This window comes from Neofelis nebulosa, chromosome 4, assembly GCF_028018385.1.
Source record: "Neofelis nebulosa isolate mNeoNeb1 chromosome 4, mNeoNeb1.pri, whole genome shotgun sequence".
Taxonomy (NCBI): Eukaryota; Metazoa; Chordata; class Mammalia; order Carnivora; family Felidae; genus Neofelis; species Neofelis nebulosa.
In genome coordinates, this window is record NC_080785.1 from 28,659,612 (window position 1) to 28,681,916 (window position 22,305).

Sequence of the window (22,305 nt, forward strand, 5' to 3'; positions counted from 1 at the left end):
TGTAGGTCATGATGTATAGGGTGTAATTAAGTTGTGGAAGAGGGGACTTTCAAGAGGTTTCTCGAGGAGCTGGGTACAAAAGCCTGAGGCCCAGTTACATTCAGGAGAGAAAGGGGAGGCAATGAGGAATGGAGAAAAGGAAATTGAGGGACAGGAGAAACAGCAAGAATGTGCAAATCCTTTTCAGATACCTCTGTGGATTAGGTGTTCCAACACATCACAGTGACCATACTCAGCAGCAACACCTAACGGCGTGACTCCAAATCCGTCTCTCAAGTGGACATTGCCTCCGTGGTTTAGTAGCAGTGCTATGATATCTTTGCGGCCTTGTTTGGCTGCTTCATGCATTGCTGACCATCGCTTGATGCAGGGCTGGTCAAGGCTGGCATTGTGTTTAAGCAGAGTGAACACCATGTCGTAGGAGCCCTTTTTTACAGCTGGAGGATGATTTCAAAAAGAACATCAACAGTAGGCATATTGGCATGGATACTTTAGATGGTATGAAACATTATTAAATTTATTTTTTAATTTTTAAAAATATTTATTTTTGAGAGAGAGAGAGAGAGAGAGAGAGAGAACAAGCAGGGGAGGGGCACAGAGAGAGGGAGAAAGACGATCCCAAAAGGGCTCTGTGCTGACAGCAAACAGCACGATGCTGGGCTCGAACTCCTCAACCATGAGATCATAACCTGAGCCAAAGTCGGATGCTTAACTGAGTGAGCCACCCAGGTGCCCCTAACTACTAAATTTAATGCCAAAATAGATATTACCTATTCCTTCTTCTTCTATAAGAAAATATTGTAGTTTTCAGACTCCTTCTATTTCTCACCCCCAAGATGATGTCTTTTCAAGACCCTGGTCTGAGGAGGATAAGACTTTCATGGAAATCATGCACATCTCTAAAATAGGATGTTATGTATACTCTTTCTAAACTTTAGAAAATGAAAATAAGTGAAATGAAAATAACATCCTCTGTTGGGTTGTATAAATTAAATAATGTATGCAAATGCTTAGTATATACTAGGAGCTCAATAAATTATAACTATTATTATTAATATAATTTCATCACTTCTAGGATCCTGGAGCCACATGTGTGAATAATGTTTATCAAGTCCCCTCATCACCCCCCAGAAACATTTTTTTTCCTCCACCAAAGATAGCAGCACGTATTAAATGAACTTCTCTTTCCTGTGGTCTTAATGGGAGGTTAGCAACGAGAAGGTCTAGAATCCAGGTAGGTCCAATGTTCTAAATAGGTGAAGTCTATGATAGCTAATGTACTGCAGTGTAGGGGATTCACTAGATTGTATGTCGCTCTCCCCCTCTGCTTGTTTCTAACAGATGAAATTACAGGTAAAATTTCCCCCAACTCGGCTTTGGATTATTTAAGAGATTGTCCCAATTTAGGTATAAATAATTCTGGAAGACGTAATGTCTCTTATCAGTAAGTCAAATCTTAGTAAGAAACAGAGAAGGACAGGTGCTACTCCCTGCAAATGGAGGTAAATACAATTACATTCACTCACTCATTTGTTCATTCATTCATTCATTCATTCAGTTGATATGCTCTGGCTATATGAGAGGCATTGTGCCGGATCCTGTGGACAACGGGGAAAAGATGGACTTGGTTCTCACTCATGCAATTGACAATTTAGGGAAGAAGCCTATATTGTCTTCTATTTGAAGAGAGACTCAGAATCCAGGTCTTTGCTGGGAAATACAGGACGAGATGGGGGGGGCACATAGAACATCTTGGGGAGCAAGGGGGCAGAATACAGAAAGCATCTCAGGCCAAAGCAAGGGAAAGGGCCCTCAAAGGCATGACAAGAGGATGAAGACTTAATTTGGAGGCAGGCAAGCCATCACTGTGGTGAGATTTCAGTTTTTCTCCTGCTCACTAGAGTCTGTTGACACATGCCTTTCTCTGAATCACCCACCTGCCGCTGGCAGCTCTAATTATAGTGAATTACCTCATCCTAGCTGGTGTCATTGCAGAGAAAACATCAATAAGCTAAATGAACTAAGAGGTATGTGTCCTCATTTATCTTCTTGCTCCTATTACATTTTTTCTAGAAAAAAATGTATTCAAATAATGAATCTCCTCCATTGCGATCTGTTTTCCTTTTGTCTGACCCAGAAAACATGTTGATTATAGATATTAGTCTTTTTTCATGAAAATATCATAGACAGGCCATATTCAGCTTAAAATAATTTTAAAAATAAAACTTTACTTGCAGTTTAACTGTTTTGGAACTAATAATTTATTTTATTTTGAATAGGAATAATAATGGAAGTCATGGGAACACCTCCCAAACTAACCCATGAAGACATTCTTAACCAATAAATGGCTGAAATAATGAAAACTAATAAGGCACAGTATTTGTGTAACATAACTAAGTAAAATAAAGCTTAAGATAACTTATATAGCAAAAAATATACATATATCTTCAACAATAATGCTTAAAGAAACAAACTTCAGTTGAAAAGTTAGGGAATTAGAGACTTTTGCATAGATTATAGGCACATTTAAACACTTTATAGTTTGCTGACACTATTCCTTTTAACCTTAAATTTCTGTAATTTTCTCTTTTTTATGTTTATTTATTTATTTTGAGAGAGAGCGTGCATTCATGGAGAGAGGCAGAGAGAGAGAGGGAGAGAGAGAGAATCCCAGGTAGGCTCCCAGCTGTCAGTGCAGAGCCTGACGCGGGGCTTGAACTCACAAACTGTGAGATCATGACCTGAGCAGGAACCAAGAGTCAGATGATTAACCAACTGAGCCACCCAGGTGCCCAAATTTCTGTCATTTTCTTTCTTTTTCTTGATATGCATGTTTTGCTCATGTAATTTTTTTTATTATCAGCAGTGATTTATCTTGTGACTCCTAAGACATACAAATTAGAGAAGAGATATTTTTCTGAGGCTTCTTGACAAGGATGGGCAGACTGAAAGAGGAGATGGAGTGAAGAGGATGCGTATTGATTTGTGAGAAAGACAGTGTCTGAAATAAAATTAACTGAGCTGTAAATGACATGAGGATGTGGGACAAGAAGGGCAGCAGAACTGAGATGTTGTGCCCCATGGTTCCCCGGGCTTCCTCTATCCCCTGGACCCTGCTGGCCAGGACAATCTCATGGCTATCCAACTAGAGAAAGGTGACACCAACTTCAGAGGAGTGGGCAAAGAAGGAGTGTGAGCACAAAATACCCTCATTAAGTGTCAGATGATCACAAATTAGATATCTAACCCTCAGCAAGTAACCATGTGATGGACTGTAAGACATCAAAGTACCACAAGTAAGGGCCCGATGGCTGATAGCAAAGAAGGGTCCTGGAGAGACCTAAAGTGATTTTTTTTTTTTTTTTTTGCCATCTAAGCATATTCTGTAATAAAGACAAAGACAATGCCATCAGGCTAAGAAAAATAAAAATGACATTACACATAAAAATAAAAAGAACAACATATTTTTCTCTTATCTCTTTGTAAGTTAATGGACTATGAGTAGCAAATTTCAAAGTAGCCTACAGAGTCAAAAAGAAAACTGGGAAGGTGCCACAGATGATCTGTTTTCCTATAGAACCTAAAAATACTTGACATGGGTTCCACCAAGAAGGTCCTGGGAGAAGGTAACCCAAGAAAAAAATTTTTCCCCAGGTATGTGGATGATGAGGACATAAATGAACACCTTCAGAAAAGTTCCTTCCTGAGACTTTTGTCTTCTCTTTGAAATTACCATTTAGCTTTAAAAAAATTTTTTTAAATGTTTATTCATTTTTGAGAGACAGAGTGCAAGTGGGGGAGGGGCAGAGAGACAGGGGGACACAGTATCTGAAGCCAACTCCAGGCTCTGAACTATAAGCACAGAGCCGGCGTGGGGCTCAAACCAATGAACCATGAGATCATGACCTGAGCTGAAGGTGGACGCTCAACCGACTGAGCCACCCAGGCGCCCCTTACCATTTAGCTTTTAACATTATTTCTGAATGTTAATTCTATTTTGACTCTGATAACATAATGATCAACTTCCTTTCCCATACTTCAGATATTTCTGGAGTAGAGAAGCTGACACATGCAACTTTGAAATATATATAAATACTGAATGCTCTGTTGTAAGCATTAAAAGCAAAAAGAAATCAAATGAGGGATAATCACGACTTAGTTGTGCTTTACATAAGTGAATTAAGGATAGCAAGTAGAGAATAATTCTACATTTGCAAAATAAGGTAGTATACAAACTCTGGAAAGGTGTGTGCTTTTTTTTTTTTTTTTGCAGAAATTAAAGATCTACAGATATTTATAGAATTATTTATAGCAACAACAACACATACATGGATGTCATTGCAAATACCCCGTGGCAAGTGCCTTTAAAAATAATACAGATCACATTAATAGTGGTGATGTAACCATAGGTGAATATGCATTTCATATGTATAGAACCTGCCCAGGATAAGAGTTTTGTTTTGATTTACTTCTAAAAAGCATCAGTTATTGTAACAAATTCCACAACTCTACATGACAGGAAATGTTATCTCTAGTCATTTGTAGTTAATCTCATCTCACTTTTACAAACAGACTTGCCAATTTTTATTGGTCAACAGAAATAGCAGGATGCACAGACTGAGAAGAAACTGACAAATGACAGCTTTAGGTTTACCATCATTCCTTGTGTCATAGTTGTGAACCCCTTCATAGGTGCCCACTGCTGCATCTATGTGATCAGAATCTGCTGACGCTTCATTGTTCTGATGTGGACCTTCAATCTCTCTTTCCAACCCTCTTTCTGCTTCTTTCTTCTTGCTATCTGCTGCACATGCAACCTTACTTACAACTGGACACCACCTGGAGAATATTCCTTTAGAACTGGAACTGCTCAGGGCACCTGGGTGGCTCAGTTGGTTGAATGTCCGACTTTGGCTCAGGTCATGATCTCATGGTTCCTGAGTTTGAACCCCGCATGGGGCTCTGTGCTGACAGCCCAGAGCCTGTAGCCTGCTTCGGATTCTGTGTCTTCCTCTCTGCCCCTCTCCCGTTCACGTTCTGTCTTTCTCAAAGATCAATACACATTAAAAAAAAAAAAAAAAAAAAAAGAACTGGCACTTCTGGTTTCACAAAACTCCAAGATTGGATCCGGCACTTAGTTGGTGCTGAAGGATCTTTCACATTGGACCTCTTTGTAGGATTAAAAAAACAAAATCATAAGGCAGATGAGATGGGTGTTAGGGGAGGAGCTCAGGGAAGAGAAGGAGATGAGGTCACATAACTTCAATACATAGTGGTTTCCAATAAATACTTATTATTCATTTGTCTCAAACTATGAAAGTTCTAGAAAAGAAGATCATTTACCAATCAGAAGTGGCGTCTCTCCTTTGTCGTTTTTGGTGTTTGGCCACACTCCCTTTTCTAGTAAAGTTCTTACATTTTCCACCAGACCAGCTTTGACTGCCAAAGTCAAGGGTGTTTCTCCTTCAGAGGTCTTGAACTCCCAGAGTGTCTGGTAGGATGCTGAGATATGAAAGTATTGTATAAAGTTAAAAATCTTAAAGGATATTACAAAGATCAGAGTAATTCAACATTACATACTTTGGATTAGACAAAGTCAACTGATGGCAAGGAAAGATTAAAAGATGTGATTAAAGTTTATCAAAGGATGGTGAGTATACATAGAGGAGCATGTACTCAACAGCTAGAAAACCAACATCTGTGTTCCAAGGTTGTTTTTATTTTTTTAGTGGATTGCATATTCTTTTTTTAAAATACAAATTGTAAAATAACTCCCTGGTCCTTTGTATTATTATTTAAATTGCACCTGAAACTGATTTTTGTCAAATAAAATCTGTGAATGTCAGAATGAGAATGTATCTGAATACTGTCAGAAAATGTTAGAAAAGAAATACCATGTTTATCATCACCTTCTACATCTATTTGTCTCTCCATTTAGCTGTTTGTTTTCTTCTGGCTGGCTGGCTGGATAGTCAATTATCAAGCAGCAAGGATTGCCTCCTAGAGCACAGAACGAGGGAGCACCCTTGAGGGTTGAAAGACAGGGCACTTACAAGACATTTAAAAAGTTGCTGAGGGGTGCCTGGATGGCTCAGTTGGTTCAGCACCTGACTTTGGCTCAGGTCATGATCTCGCAGTTTGTGAATTGGAGCCCTGCTGTACTGACGGCTCAGAGCCTAGAGCCTGCTTTGGATTCTGTGTCTCGCTCTCTCTCTTCCCCTCCCCTGCTCATGTTTTCTCTCTCTCTCTCTCTCTCTCTCTCTCTCTCTCTCTCTCTCTCTCTCTCAAAGAAATAAACATTAAAAGGATAATAATAAAATAAATTTGCCTAGATGTGACAAATATTATGTTAGAACATCAAAATTATTAATACTTAACCCTCTGTCAATTCACTTAACAGTGAAGTTGATTCACTGTGATACTGATTCATGTTTCCACCATGAAAAAATTAGTGCAATATAAGTACAAAATATTGTAAATATACTTGTGCATGATAATGATCTTTTGGAAACTGTTAACTGAAGACATAGTTCAAGATGAAAAATTAAATGCTGACTCCCAAAAGCAAAATGTTTTATATTTAGATCAATTAATTCATGATATATACAAGCTTTTATTACTTTTAGGTTACAACCACATCTTTGTGCCAACTGTATCACATTCATAGAAGGATTCAAAGGGCGAAAGCTGAAACTCACAAAATGTGTTGGTTCTTATATTCTGAGTGTAAAACACGGGTATTCTCTTTCCCATGTGCAAAATTATCTTTTATTCTGCTCTTTCTTTTTGCTTTTTATGTTATGGGAAGTTATGGGATCACTCATAACTTCTTTTGCTTCTGTTGGGTCAAAGAGATTTTATGTTCTCTTACCATCCAGAACAACTTCAAGTATTTGTTGAATGGGTTGAACCACAGCTTCATGCAATGGAAACCATCCTTCTTCATCAGCTTCATCCAATGCATGTTTATACTTCACATATTCCTGGAGCTCAAGAATGTGGCCTAAATTAAACATACCGGCTGGTAACAAATCTCTGTCTTGGCAACGTGAATTCTTCAACCTGCCCCATTCTAGGCAATACACCCATTTTACCTTGTTTTATGGCTTCCACAAGTTTTCTGTTTTGATCACTCAGTGGTACAAACCTACCAGAGAAAGAAAAATAAGCCGTATTTATCCTAGTGGTGTACTTCAAAAAACCCAAACGTTTAACTTATATTGAGTTTTTGTACATGATTTTAATTATCACGATCTACAGGAAATGCACGCAACTGATTTTATCTACTGTATTAGTACCATGCTCTAACCAACTGAGATAACCAGCTAACTTAAGTTTGTCTCCTTCAAAAACGTAAATGCTCAGGAATCAGGAACAGTATAGTTGTGATACACCAGACCTAGGCACATTAGTACAGATGACAAAATACAAGATTATAACACTGTCTCTGTAATGAGTTCTAAGCAATGATAAAGAATTAAACAGTTGTAGTCGGGGTCAGGAGAGCTAGTTTCGGGTTTTGTGATTTAGTGTCTCTGCGTAGTGGTTTCTTTATCTCTAAAATGATGGGATTACATAGGAAGATCTCTAAGGCTTTTTCCAACTTTAAAAATTCTATGCTCAGTAAATGTTGCTTTGAACTTAATAATTGCTAATTAATAATTGCTTAATTGGGAGCTTATGATCCAACACTGCATGTTAGAGTCTTTAATCCATGGATCTACAAGTGAAAAGAGGTTGAGCGTTTTACTGAACAAATTCCAGTCATTGGCCCAACCCTCACGGCAGTTCTCTGGTGTGTGTGTTTATTCTAAGGAAACAAGGTATTTCATAACAAATTGATTCAACTCTTTTAAGCAGAAACATCTGTTAGCATTTTACGGTTGTTAAAGCCTTCTTGGGAATTCTGTTGGGCATAAGGGAAAAACGAAAGAGACCCAGTTTAAAGGTACCATGTCCATTTTTAAGAAGCTCATAAGCAATAATTTTATAGAACTGAATTTATTCAAAAGCACTACTAGGGGTGTCTGGGTGGCTCGGTGGGTTAAGCGTCCAATTTCAGCTCAGGTCATGATCTTGGAGTTCCTGGGTTCGAGCCCCATGTAGGGCTCTGTGCTGACAGCTCAGAGCCTGGAGCCTGCTTCGGATTCTGTGTCTCCCTCTGTCTCTGCCCCTTCCCTGCTCGTGCTCTGTGTCTTTCTCTCTCAAAAAATACATAAAAATTAAAAAAAATGAAAGCACTAGTAAATTTCAGAATACAGGATTCTAAGTAGTATAAAAGAATGTAAACTAAAGTTTATTTTCATCAGAAGTGCAATGTGTGTTGTTCAAGACAGAAATCTACTTTTTTAGTTTCAGACTCTATAACTCCTTCCTGCTAACATAAACATCAATTTTGTATATAATTTGTTAACTTCTGTCATTTGGAAAGTAGATAATTAAATAGGCTATGGTTTACATATTGCTGTTTTTACTAAAAGCCCTCGACTCTTCCCATTCATTAAACTTAGGGCCTAATCCATATTATTTTTCATATTTTGAAGATCCAAAAATGAAATACATTACTTACGAAGGCTGTCTGAGTCAGTAGCAGAGTGGGCTCTGGAATATTCAGAACAGATCTCTGTATACCTATTTAGTTGTCTAAACTGTACTTGCAAATTTGTTCAAGTTACTTATTGATATTTTGATTCTATATTAATTTAAAAAAATAGGCGATCCTATACAACCAAATTCAATTAAGAATTTTCCATTTAGGTTATTTCCATCTTCCACAGGAGGTGGGGATTTGGGGAAGATCATACTGCTAAAACCTATGCACAGTGGCCCTTGTAAAGCCACTGGAATCCCTGCCGGAGAAGAAGAGTAAGCATTTCCCTAGAGAAGAGGTCAGGAAGAGTCATTTTATCTGACAACAAAATGAATGCCATAAAGAAATTTTGTTGAGCATAGTCAATTTGAATGTTACCTTTCAGAAGAAAATACAGACTTGCTGGCTTCAATGGATTCTTGAATACTGAGCTGAATATCATAACTTGTAAGATGGTCTTCATCGGGGTCATCATTAGTATCCATGACTGGATATAAATTTGAAAGAGGCAATTTCTTATTATCACCAAACGACACAGAACAGTATATACAGTTAATGTGAAGATGCAAAGTGAAAAACTAAAATGCATTCACCGTTCTTCATTTAACAAACACAAAGGTAGTCAACATTTTAATCTGTTTTACATATGAAGCCCATCCTAACCTTTGACACCTTTAACTACCTGCCATTTGGGTGTCTGCATTTTCTGATTTTGGACTTCCTTTTCATTAATGGCTGCCATTAGGCTAATAAGAACACACTTTTTCGACGCTTCTGACTCACACTAATTTCAGCCCATCAGTTTTCTGAAGACGCTGCTCTACACAGCACATGAGAAGTACATTAGAAACTCCGACCAAGAAGAAGGAAGACAGAGACAGGAATAGAGAACAGGGAGCCTTTCACATTCTTACCTTTTAATTTTATACCTGCTGTGTTTGCTTATTTGCTGATGTATTCTTTTTCTCACATCAGTACAGGTTTGAGCTGGCTTTGTGTCCCACTTCTGCTAACAGACTCTACACTCCCTTTGAGGGAAGGGCCCTACCTCACTCATCTCTCCACCCTTTAGACTCTAGAAGGGGCTTGGCCCAGAGAAGCTTCTCAACAAACATTTGTTGACTTAAAGTAGAGAGAACAAAATGTCACAAAAGCAGTGGCCTTGCCTTATCCGCAAGAAGTGTAACAGAGCAAATAGAGAAGTTGTGAACGAAACTTTAAACAGAAGGAACTGAGAACTTCAAACACTGTTCTTCGTGGGCAATTACTGTCTAGTCTCACATATGAAGTGAACAGGTTTCAAAATTCCAGAACTTTAAAATAAGACAGGGGATGGGGTGCTGGGTGGCTCAGTCAGTTAAGTGTCTGACTGGGGCTCAGGTCATGATTTTGCGGTTTGTGAGTTCGAGCCCCGCGTCGGGCTCTGTGCTGACAGCTCAGAGCTTGGAGCCTGCTTCAGATTCTGTGTCTTCCTCTCTCTCTCTCTCTCTCTCTCTCAAAAATAAACATAAATAAATAAATAAATAAACATTTAAAAAAATTTAAATAAGACAGGAGAGGGTTAATCTGACAAAAACAGCTTTAGGCATCTGGAGAATTCCTTACTGACTGGCTCAGCTGGGTGATAGACCACATGGGTTCTCCGGGTACTGTGGGACATCTAACTCTATGGACTTGTGCTACCTGCATTCCTGGCCATGGAAAGACCCTTTCTGATACCTTGGCAGAAGGGCATCCTTAATTAGTTAGGGAGCCTCAGTTGGGGACGCTGGAACTGCTACTGCGTGGCAATTCTACAGGCATGGTAAAGACCAACTTTATTAAGAGAGGCTTAGTGGTGGGCAGTACCAGCAGGTGCATTAACCTGGAAAACAATAAGCAGAGTAAAAATGAACTCGTGCTTTCGAAGAAGAATAAAAAAAAAGGAGAGGCTTTGGGGCTTATTTACATAATTTATTGATTCCTATTTCAACTCTTCCTAATGCACTTTCTTGTTTCAACCAGATCAGACCCACCACAAACGGTTGGGCAGGATGTGCACTACACAAGTGTTCCTGGCTAAGGGAATCCAGCCAAATCTCCCCTAATGGAGTTGTACAGTCTGGCAGAGTGCTACACACGCCCCAAGGAAGCAGCATCCTTTTTTCATTTGCAACAAAGTAGCTTTGGCCTGTGGGATTCCTGAATTGAGTTGAGCATTTTTTAACAAAGGGAAGTTAAGCAAAAAGGTGCCTAATTATTTAGTGTTTTGGATAGTAAATGAGGAGAGATACCTTTTAGCAGCTAGTCTTCCAAACTTTTCCCGAAGTGGGAGGGTCTTAGGATTGGATTACTCTCCTTCAGACAAGGTAAGAATACTATGGCAGCGATGCCCATGCTGCTTCTTGACTTGAACCTTCACATGGCTACTGTTTGGTCCCCATTTTTGTTTTCTGGCTGGTCTTACAGGGAACATTGTGTGGTGTTATGGTCTCAGAGCATCATTTGAATGACTGAAATAAGGACCCTCTTAATTCCATCCCCAGAGCAGAGACCAGCCATCTTATGGAGCCCCTATTCATTCTCCTGCATAGTTCTGTCCATTACAAGCCACTGCTATTGACTGGCCCATCCTCTCCGAAGATAGACACAAAAATGTAGATTACTTCTCATTGGTTTATTTCTTCCAAATATCAAATTAAAGGAGTGAGTGTCTCTCATTACTATTGGGCCAGTTGCTCTCTCTTCTTGAGAGAGAAAATTTAGTAAGTGTAGAAATAAAAATAGTTCTATGACTAGGTTTAATGATCAATATGAAATCATTTTTGATTAGTGGTACTTTATGAGCCAAAATGTATTACCTATTTGAAACTTTACATCGTTGTGTGTTTTTCCAAGGAGAAAAAAAATGGTTTTCCTTGGGCGATTTTCAAAACACAGCTGATATTACCACTTCTCATTGCTCAAGTTTAGATAACCTCAAACTTCTCCACGTGCTGATAGCCAGGGTGCCTGGCCTGTGGACATACTGCATGTGAACTCGATAGCATCATTTTTTTTTTTTTTTTTTTTTGGGGGGACAGAGAGAGACATAGCATGAACGGGGGGAGTGGCAGAGAGAGAGGGAGACACAGAATCGGAAACAGGCTCCAGGCTCCGAGCCATCAGCCCAGAGCCCGACGCGGGGCTCGAACTCACGGACCGCGAGATCGTGACCTGGCTGAAGTCGGACGCTTAACCGACTGCGCCACCCAGGCGCCCCTCGATAGCATCATTTTGATTGTATTTTTGTTGTTCTGCACCAGTGCCCTTACTATCATCTTGGAACATTAAAGAGAGAATAGTAGTGATGTTGGGAGACTGCCCGTGAGAGAGTAACGACATCCAGTAAGTGTATTTCCTCACACGGTGATATCTTAGTCTTCTCAAAAAGCCAATATGCGCTCCAGGGGTCTTATTTGCCAAATACACTCAAGTAGTATTTTACTTTTTATTAATTGCTTATTCGTTCATTGTCTACCTCCTCCCCCTAGAATGTAATCCAATAAGATCAGAGAATTAGCCTGTGTCTCCAGTGCCCGAGAAGCACCATCTCAAGGTCCGTGGTCTCTATAACTGTGTGAATGAAAGAATGAATGAATGAGTTAATAAAAAAAAACCCTAACATAAGCTAGGCCCTGCTTTTAAAACTAACCATTGTACTCAGGGATGGAGACTTTTGTCCAGTGAGACAAATCTGACTGCCCTCTCTGTGTCTGGCTTCATTTTTCTCACCTCTCTGCTTCCGCATCTTCTCCTTCTTCATTCGCAAGCCCCTCCGGCTCTTCCATGCACATGCCCCATACGCTACGTCAGGCCTGGCTCAAGATGTCCCTCCTATGGAAGCCTTGCTGAAATTCTCCAGTTCCCCTCTGGCCTTCCTTATCTGCCAATATCTCCTCTTCTATAATATTTTTCCAGTATCTGGATTTCCACTCTTTCTGTATTTGCCTGGCAAATTTTTCTCGTATTTGTGTTCTGTATTCTCACTTGGGTTATTAGTTTTCTGAGGGAAGAAAATATCTTACTTACTTTCTTTTTCCTTTTCTATCTTTTCTCTCTACTTCCACTGCTAGTCAACTACAGCAAATGGCTGTTCTCAGTGGAAAAAAAGTTGTTGACTCATTACCAGCAGACACACATGGAGTCCTTCAGACGGCACGATTAGATCATGAAGTTCAACCTGTGGTATTGCCTGCTGCCTCTCTCACTGGTATCACTGCGGCGATAGGGGGATTGCATGGCTTTGGGATTAGTAATGAGATCCAGAGCCTTTTACCTATTTAAATCACCAGCTCAGTTCTAACCCTGCTTGAAATTTGGACTTCCAGTACCTGAGATACCCTAGGCTCCTTAAAGAACTGAGTTGATCTGTGGAAAGTTTCGCTTTTTATTTTTTAATGTCATTTTAACTACCATCCAGAAGAAGGGTACCTAAGACTCTTAACTGTTTTGTATCCATAATAAGCCTAGGGTAGAAACAGTGAAGAAACCCTTACCACAGGGAACAACCCGTCTTACACAAGCTGTCTCCAACCTTTTCCTAAAAGCCCAGGACGAAATAAAGATCTGTGTGCAAGTGCTCTAAAGTGTCATAGAGATCATCAAAGAGCACGATTGGAATAGATCTAGAGACATCACGATGCAATGAGAAGAGCAAAGAGAAGAGTTATTTATGTGTATCTCAAATTTAAAATGACCAGGATTCAATCCCAGCTGAAGGCTGGCAGCGGTCTATTGCCCGCCTTTATTTGACATTATTTAAATAAAGCACCAACCAGGAATCTGAGGAAAAGCTGAACAATATTTCGACATCCCTTAAGACCTATTCACAAGTGCTCTACTTCTCAGTCTAGAGAAATGAACTGACACTTCCTAAATAATGGTTTCCCGGTCTTGTTCTGGAGAAGCCCTCTAGTGAGATTTATTTCCCATACATAGCTGCTTACAAACTAATTGGAGCAAGTATGTTGGGAAATTAGCCTTTTCATTTAAAGCACAAGTTAACCATTGATGGATGAATGGATAAAGAAGAATGGATAGATGAATGGATATGTATAATGGATATTACACAGCCACACACACACAAAATGAGATCGTGCCATTTGCCACAACATGGATGGACCTAGAAGCTATTATGCTAAGTGAAATAAGTCAGACTGAGAAAGTCAAATACCACGATTTCACTCATATGTGGAATCTAAAAAAACAAATGCATAAACAAACAAAAAGCAGAATCAGGCTTACAAATACAGAGAACAAACTGATGGTTGCCAGAGGGGGAGGAGAAAAAGGCGGCGGCAGGGGGGGATTGAAGAAGGAGTTGCAGGCTTCCAGTTAAGGAATAAGTCATGGGAATAAAGGCACAGCGTAGAAAATACAGCCAATGACATTGCAATAGTGTTGTATGGTGACACATGGTAGCTACACTTGTGGACAGCATAGCATAACATAGAGTTGTTGAGTCACTGTGTTGTACACCTGAAAATAATGTAACATTGTGTGTCAACTATACTCAACTTAAAAATATTTAAACAAGAAAAAAGTAGAACGCTGGTTAACCTTCCTTAAGGTCAAGAACACATTTGATGAAAAGCAATGGATTCTCTCTCCAGAGGGATGCATGCCCACTCAAAATTCTGCATAAAATTTTGAAGAATTCATGGGACCTCTAAAGCCCTTTCCCATACCCTCCCCCAAACAATCAAATTTAGGATTTTCAAGTGCTAAATGTATTATTCAGATATCAGTAATTATTAGTGTACTTTACAGGTAAGCCTAGTAAAATCCTAGATTTAGATAGTGGGAAAAGGGAAATTTGGCGGTCATGTAAGTTTTTGAAAATTTTTGGTAGGAGGCACCTGGGTGGCTCAGTCAGTTAAGCGTCTGACTTCCGCCCAGGTCATGATCTCATGGTTTGTGAGTTCAAGCCCAGTGTTGGGATCTGTGTGGACAACTCAGAGCCTGGAGCCTGCTTTGGATCTGTGTCTCCCTCCCTCTGCCCCTCCCCTGCTCATGCTTTGTCTCTCTCTCTCTAAAAAATAAATAAACATTAAAAAAATTTTTTTAGAAAATCTTTGATAATAATAACAATGGTGATTATAATAATAGCCATACATTATTGAGTCACAGAGCTAATAAGTAGAGTCTGGACAGATCACAAGTACCTTCATTTTTAAGGTCTTTCCAAAGCTGCAGGAAAACAACCTCCGCCCCCCCCCCCCCCCACAGACACACAAAAACAACACAACACTTTGATCTTGCTCTTAACAGCCAGCTCTTAATGACAATAACTTCCAAAAATAAAAAAACAGCTTCCAGAGACACATAAATCTTTATCTTTGGCTCCCTGCAATAAGGCTTTGTGTTGCTTAGGGTGGTCTGGGGCGTCCTACACTTGCCTTCATTCTGTACTTTGCGTCATGGAGTCTAAACATTACTGTCCTTAAAAAGTGGATCAGCATGCCAGGCGGTGCCCGACTGAAGTGACCAGGAGGTTAGGATAGTGTTGTGAGGTAAGCTGCAGGAATGAACATGGGTACATGATACCTCTTTGCATCGGATTCTCTAAACTACCTCCAATCCATTTTCCATGCTAACACTGTACTGTTGATAAGTTTGTGGGTTCTAAACAGGGCTGGTTGTAACAGTTCCCAGAGTGTACAATTCACTTCCATGCAAGGAAGGGCTTTGTGTCCATAAATATCACCCTGCCCCCAGCATCTGTCACCTCAGTGTCATTCGGTTGCATCAGTGAAAGACTGTCCTTTACGGCTTATTGTTCCGTCTTCCAGTGTCCCTTTTAAAATGTCAACAACACTATACTGGTCCCCAGTGCAGAACTAGGATCTCTTGGAATAGTTACTGAGGGGAGCATGAGAGTGCACAAGATGGAAGAGGGTCTGAGACCAAGTCTAGTGGATGGTAATAAGAGGGAATAAGAAAAAGGAAATATAGTAAAATTTAGATTTCTTCACAGTTTTATACACAGTCAGCTCAAATCCAATCCCGAAGGTACTGCTGTGTGAAATGGGGAACCTTGAGACCCTGAGGCAGTTTTCTCTCACCTTGAAACTGCTATGGTTTTCGAGTGATGTGTTCATTTACTGGAGGTCCCAGAGAGAATCATCAGGATTTGTCCTATCAGAGGAAAGGCAATAGTTAAAGAAGATTTTTACTTTTTGGTTTTGTCAAGAAAATACAGTTATTACATTGAAAAGAATGTTCATTTTTATTTTCCTGCATTTTGACCATTTATATGTGCAATTTTAAAGATAAATTGACATCAATAGAAATAAAATTTTGTCATAACTTTGGTATTTATTGGTGGCTGCACACTTTTGCTTTCTTCGGAACCCTCTAGCACCAAGTGGCAAATCAGATCAACAGCTTCATGGGACTGATTTCAGCGAGTCAATCAATCCCCAAGAGATTTCAGAGAGAACTAAAATTCTCGGTCAGAATTGGGTTCACCCCACTGACACAGGTAACTTTATAAGTAATAAGTTACAGCAATTCCCTCAGGAATTACAGCATGGTGTAATCCTGTAAATGACAGGGAGAACTGGACCAATTGTCCTTGTTCTCCTTCCTCCTTAGCACGACATGCCCTGCTGATGAATTGCACATGCACAAGTGCACATACACACTTAGTCCAGAAGACGAATGCCACTTTTATGTCGACTCAAAAAGACACAACCTGAAATTTTAGAAGAGATCTAAGAAAAATGGACATATTCCTTTCTAGACCAATACTATCTAAGTATGATATCTGGTATGTGATAAGAATTCACTAACTGTTGGCTGAATAAATAATTGAATAATCAAATATACACTACTCTTAAAATTAGCAAATTAATAGATTCACCTTGTGTTTTTACGTCCTGTGTTTTTGCAAGTTCGCTTCCAGTTTAACTGAAGCTTAGTTGCTAGGTAAATAGCCAGTGATAAGACCTGTCATGCTAGTTTTTCTTATCTCTACTTTAATATTACAACATTAGATATTTTACTCTATACTGTTGATTTCCATGTCAAATTCAATTACAACAGAGATATAGAAAGATGTGTGCTAGTTTGCGAAAATGATGCAAAAAACAGGAAGGAGATCTAAGTTCATTAGTAGGTGGGTTTCTAGAGGAATATAAACGTAGAATAGAAAAGAACAGAGCAAGCATGATCCATGAAAAGGCAACTTATTAATAGTGGCCTTATCACAGGCAAGAATGATAATACATTTTTTAAAAAGTCCAACCATTTGTTTATAATTCTAATTCTAGAAATCTATCTTCTAGTAATGATCAGAGATGTGGACAAAAAAACTGTTATGTGAAAATGTCATCTCAGCTGTATTTAGCTGCCAAAACAGTAGAAATAATAAAGTGTCCAACACTTATCAAGTGTCCAACATATAAGAAATTTGGATAAGACATTATTGCATATCTAAGCAATAGAAAACCATACAGTTATTAAAATTAATATCCTTGAAGAATATTTACTGCCATAGATAAAGTGTCACACATGAGAATGATATTCACCCAATCAGATATGACTGGCCACTTGGAAGGAACTAAAACTGACTTTATGCAGCCAAAGCTTATAAAGCCTTCGAGAAAACTGGCCTGGCATCTGGCTCATAGGCTGAACCCTACAGGTGGTGAGATAGGTCACTTCCTGGCAGTCCAGGGACCTTGGTGACTTTGAGAAGAGAGAAATTTGCAAAGTTTATAGTAAAGCAGGTGAAATCTGGTGGAGGGATTTCCTTGGCTTGGGAAAGAACAGCAGTCTGAAAGACTGATCCATTTACCTGAATCATCCAAGCACAGGGTTTGTTACCTAAATTATTCTATTTGTCTGCATGAGACCAAAATTCCATTTTCCTCTAATTAGTGAGTGGCAGCTTTTGAAGAAAATAAGGTCGGTTACAATAAAATAGCTACATTTAGTTTACACAAGTGAGTTTAGGGTAAGTAAAAAATGTTTTGACTATATTAATTAACTACAGTAACAATAAAAATGAAATGTCTCTAGACCTTAATTAAAGTATTATTATGTACTATACATGTATATGTATACTACTCTATATGTGTATATACTATATATGTGTATACTACTGTATATACAGGTTCATTTGACATGACATAAGTTCTGCCTGGGGCTCAAGTCAAATCTTTTCCCATTCAAAGCTCAAACAATAATGAGTCATTGCATTTCTTCATAGTTTATTTTGACATCATATACAAGCCGTTGATATCTTTCTGGGGGAGACAGTTGGGTGTAGCAATTGAAACTTTGTTCAAAACTTGCCCTCTGGATTAGCCACTGCATTAACTATGTCTGATGTGAGTAGTCAACAAACATTACCTGTTATCATTTTGTGGTTGAACTCCTCTGGAATGAGGAATGAGAATTCTAGGGGTTGTTTGGCAATTTTAGCTCAATTCCTCACCCTTGAACAGACACTCGACATATTCGTTATTTCCTTCTCCTTCCTTTTCTCTAGAATCACCAGACTTCAGAGTTGACCATTAGATAGCTCTACCTGTAAATTCCATTTACAACATGGCGAACAAGTAATCGTCTAGTCTCAGCCCTCAACACCAAAGTGGCAGGAAGCTTACTACATCCCCACAGAGCCCTTCGGTCAGCTTTAATAGTTAGGAAAAAAACATTTAAGTTGAATCCATCTCTTCAAATCATTATTCTATGATCTTAGTTCTATTCCCCGGAGTCACACTGATAAACTGTTGTTCCCCTGCTACACGAGAGCCCTTAAATCATTCCCCAGGAAGGCTGTTAAGTCTCCAGTGAGCCTTCTCCTCCTGAGGCTGAACAACTTTTCTTCCTGTGCCGTGGGTTCACCTCCCTCCGCCATCTTGATTGCTTGTAAACACACTCATTTCTCCATTTCCTTCTAAAAGTGGCTCTGGACCATGGGCTCTGATGGCAGCACAATAGCTGTAGTCAGATCAACAACACAATATTAAGCAGGGATGACCATCTCCTTTTTCCTAGACACTATAGATTGGTTAATTTAACCTAAGCCCAGATTAATTTGGAGGCTATCATGTTAGACAGTTGATTTGGACCCCTATTGGCCCAAATCTTACATCTCATGTTTTTTTCTCACATCATTGCTGGGAAATTCTGTGCAGGACTCTGTATTAACGCTATTACATTTCTTTCTTTCTTTTTTTTTTCTTTTTTTCAATGATTTGACTTTTATTCCAGTCTGCTAAGATCTAATGCATTTCTATCCCTGCAAGTATTGTTCTATTTGTACATCTGTTTGCATGCCTTCTATATGTCCATCTGCACTATTAATAATGACACATTGAACAGAAATTGGCACAGAACAGGGAGGACTTCAGGTTGACACTGATCTATTATTTAGCACCCTTCAAGAAAAGCTGTTTATCCAGTTACAAATCCTCCGAAATACATCACCATCTAGTATTAACGTCTCCTTTTTGATAACAAGACCATCATCAAGAAATACTGTCAAATACTTTGTTGAAATACAGATGCGTTCTGTATACATTTGCCTTCTCTACTAAATCAGAAAGACAAAGGAGAAACACTGACCCACCAGTTCTCAGTGATTATTATTATTTTTTTTCCTAAGGATTTTCAGACCATCCTATTCATTCATTCAAAAATATGTGTTCAGTGTCTGCTATGTTCCAGGCATAGTGCGAGACACAAGACAGTAGGATCCATGCCCTCAGGGAGTTTGCTGCTTTTAAACAATGCATTCTAGACTTCTCCAGAAACAACACAAATCACTCCCTCCCCTTCCAAAGTTTGGCAGAGAGTTAAACCCACAGCACATCCTCAATAAATATTTGTTTTGTTGAATTTGATAGCTATTATAAGTAACATGTATTGAATATTTACCTGTGACACGCATTACGCTAAGTACTTTAGTTGATTATGATGTTTAATTTCTATGATACACTTTCCCCTATTTTACAGATAAGGAAACTGAGGCACAGAGTCATTAGGCAATTTGCCCAAACCTGCACATAATAGTGAGTGGTGGAGATGTGGATATAAACCCAGCTGTTTGTCATTAGAGACCACACAACTGTAACTGGATTAGAGTTTGGCATTAGAGGCCACACATACTGTAACTGATGATCCATCTACTATAATAGAATTAATGAAAAGGAGGTATCATTTTGTGTTCCAAATATTCGTAAGTTTTCTAAGAGAGTTTAAGCAAACAATCAGCAAACCTATCAAACAACTCTAGTAGAAATATAAATATTTTAGGTAAATTTTCATTTGAAAACAAGCTATTCCCATAGAGACAACAGAAGTGTAAAATTATGATAATTTATGACAATAATATAATGTTCTCAGCACAAGGCAGTGTTAGGACTTCCTCGTTTATATCACTACTATTTCATAGAAATCATTTCATTTTAGATTTAGAAGCTTCCTTAGAAGTTATGTGTTTATTTAAGAGCCAGATGGGTGATGGTCTCAGGTAAGTTCTAAAGACTTTCCAGCTTCAAGATTCTATGATTTCTTTTGCAGAAGCAAATTTCCAATTCTAGAGTTCCTTTTATCATCTGATTTAAATGAACTTAAAGGAATTTTTCTATCTGAATATAAAGCATCCATCTTTTGCTATAAGTGATGAAAGAGCCTCAATAGAAATTTATTATAATTATTCACAAAAATAATTTAATTTTTTACTCAGAAACCAGGCCAGCTAAGACCCTTCTGGGCTTCCATAGTGTGTATATTGACACTTCCTACAAGCATAGTCATTCTTGGTCTGTTTTTCTCATCATATTATTATGCTTCATGACCATGCCACAGAGTTAATATTCTATAAAGAAGCAAAAACAACCCTGCCTATATTCTGTGATTTTTAAAAAGGCCTCAGGAAGGCAAACCCACTGGTGATCAACTGGAAAAAAAATAATGAGAAACTACCACAATATGTATTTCCATCTGTTTAAAATATTCCCAATACTAAACTACTTAATAAGCTAGCTGGTGAGGTACAGATCAAATATTTCATAATCTCACCTTTTGGAATGATCGTCTTGTCATTCTTATCCAGGGCCTTGCCTTCCTAAACCAGAGGAAGTGCCTTGGAGCCAATGTGTTCCTCTGTGTGTCTAAAATTAAGTACCCAGTTGGTGGTTAAATTAAGATCTGACCTTGTGCAACTGAAACATAAGCGGTTCCTGGCACACAATAAAGTATTACCCATGACTTCTCTAGACTCCCATCAAAAGAAACATAAACCCACAGAGGTATAATAAGATTATCTGTATCCTGATTGGTTCAAAGATTGCTCATGAAAACAAATGATCTGCCAACCCAGCTGCGATGAGAGTTCCTGCTAAGGGAACCAAGTAAAATCACTTCAATAGAATTTTTCGTCTTTTAAAATTAGTTGTTCAAGAGACAAAACTGTGAGTCTGTGTGTCTGTAGATCCATATCCACTTGTAATAAATTTTAACACACAGTTTCTCATTCTTCATCTGTTAGACCCATGTCAAATCTCACTAAATACAACCGTCTTAGTATATGAATTTACTTTCATTTGATTTGCATTTAATACCTGCCGGTCTGATACTCAGATGGGGATACAACATTCAGCAACATCTAATGTAATCAGATATGTTTAGGTCAAGTTGTAAAACATAGATAGTCTTTAAAAAAAAAAGTAAGCAGGAGATGTAAAGCAAGAAGAAAATCAGGATTTTAACCAGGGAGGGTTGTTCATTTTCTATTTTAAAAAATCCATTAAAGTTGAATGTCTTGCTGATTTTCTGATGAAAATAATCTCCCTTAAGTTTGTTTTGACATGGCTATCCTTGGATTAACTCAGGCCACTGTCAGCATTCACAAAGCCATCTGGCTTCTGTCCCCACCACTCTACTAAAACAACTCTTCTTAAGGGCTTCAGTGACCTCCTAGTGTCTAAAGACACCGCGTTTATTGCTTTTCAGACCCTCTTGGATTTCCTGTCATTGGTCTCTCCCTTTTTCTTGAACTATGTACTCCCAGGCTTCGAGGAGCACTATATGCTTTTATTTTTCTCCTATTTCTCTGATCCATTTTTTGGAACTTGGTGTTAATGAATAAACATATCAATTGTAGTGAATTTCCCAGTTTTATTTAAAAACTTGGAATACCATAAATGTGAAATCAGAGGTCCTAGCTTTTTGTGATAATAGAGGCTATACTTCAGTCACCCTGGGAGCAAACCCTGAGAAATATTATGTATTTATACCACTATTAACTGTAACTTGAAATAGTCAAGGTTGGAGGTTAGAACATTGTGCATGTTGTATAATTATTAATTTAATTTGGAACTTTGCAATAAAACATTGTTACAAAAAACAAACAGCACTGTGAAACTTTAATTTTTATACAGTACTTTTTTTTAACTTACAATATTAAAAATTCATATGAAGGTTTAGAGTATAACGCAATTTGTGGGTGAAATCTATGCCAAACATTTAAAAATGTGGTTTGGCACATTTCAGGGACATTTCTGATCTTATACCAACCAATTTATGCCTGTTTTATCCTTCCATATAATAGTTATTATAGACCTCCTTAGATCACACAATATTTAAAATAATGCTTAAAAAACAGAAAGGACAAAAAAAGAGGGACTATGTGGCAAATAAATGAAAATATGTTACTGATGATGTAGGCCTATGAACAA

At 38.4% G+C, this 22,305-nt stretch overlaps 1 protein-coding gene across 3 annotated transcripts in view; it reads right to left on the reverse strand.

The window, feature by feature from the left end:
• The window catches only part of ASB15 (ankyrin repeat and SOCS box containing 15), a 61,276-nt gene that overhangs the window by 12,018 nt on the left and 26,953 nt on the right, over positions 1 to 22,305 (reverse strand). For 2 of the 3 annotated variants that reach the window (XM_058724435.1, XM_058724437.1), the window contains exons 1-7: positions 20,648 to 20,775; positions 15,676 to 15,748; positions 8,969 to 9,077; positions 7,095 to 7,147; positions 6,872 to 7,003; positions 5,344 to 5,502; positions 192 to 437 (exon numbers count right to left, since the gene is read on the reverse strand). In XM_058724435.1, coding sequence (XP_058580418.1) covers positions 192 to 437; positions 5,344 to 5,502; positions 6,872 to 7,003; positions 7,095 to 7,147; positions 8,969 to 9,075 — 697 coding nt within the window. In that variant the 5' untranslated portion in view covers positions 9,076 to 9,077; positions 15,676 to 15,748; positions 20,648 to 20,775. Of the gene's footprint in view, positions 1 to 191; positions 438 to 5,343; positions 5,503 to 6,871; positions 7,004 to 7,094; positions 7,148 to 8,968; positions 9,078 to 15,675; positions 15,749 to 20,647; positions 20,776 to 22,305 lie in introns of those variants that run through there. The other variant, XM_058724436.1, reaches the window with a different exon arrangement.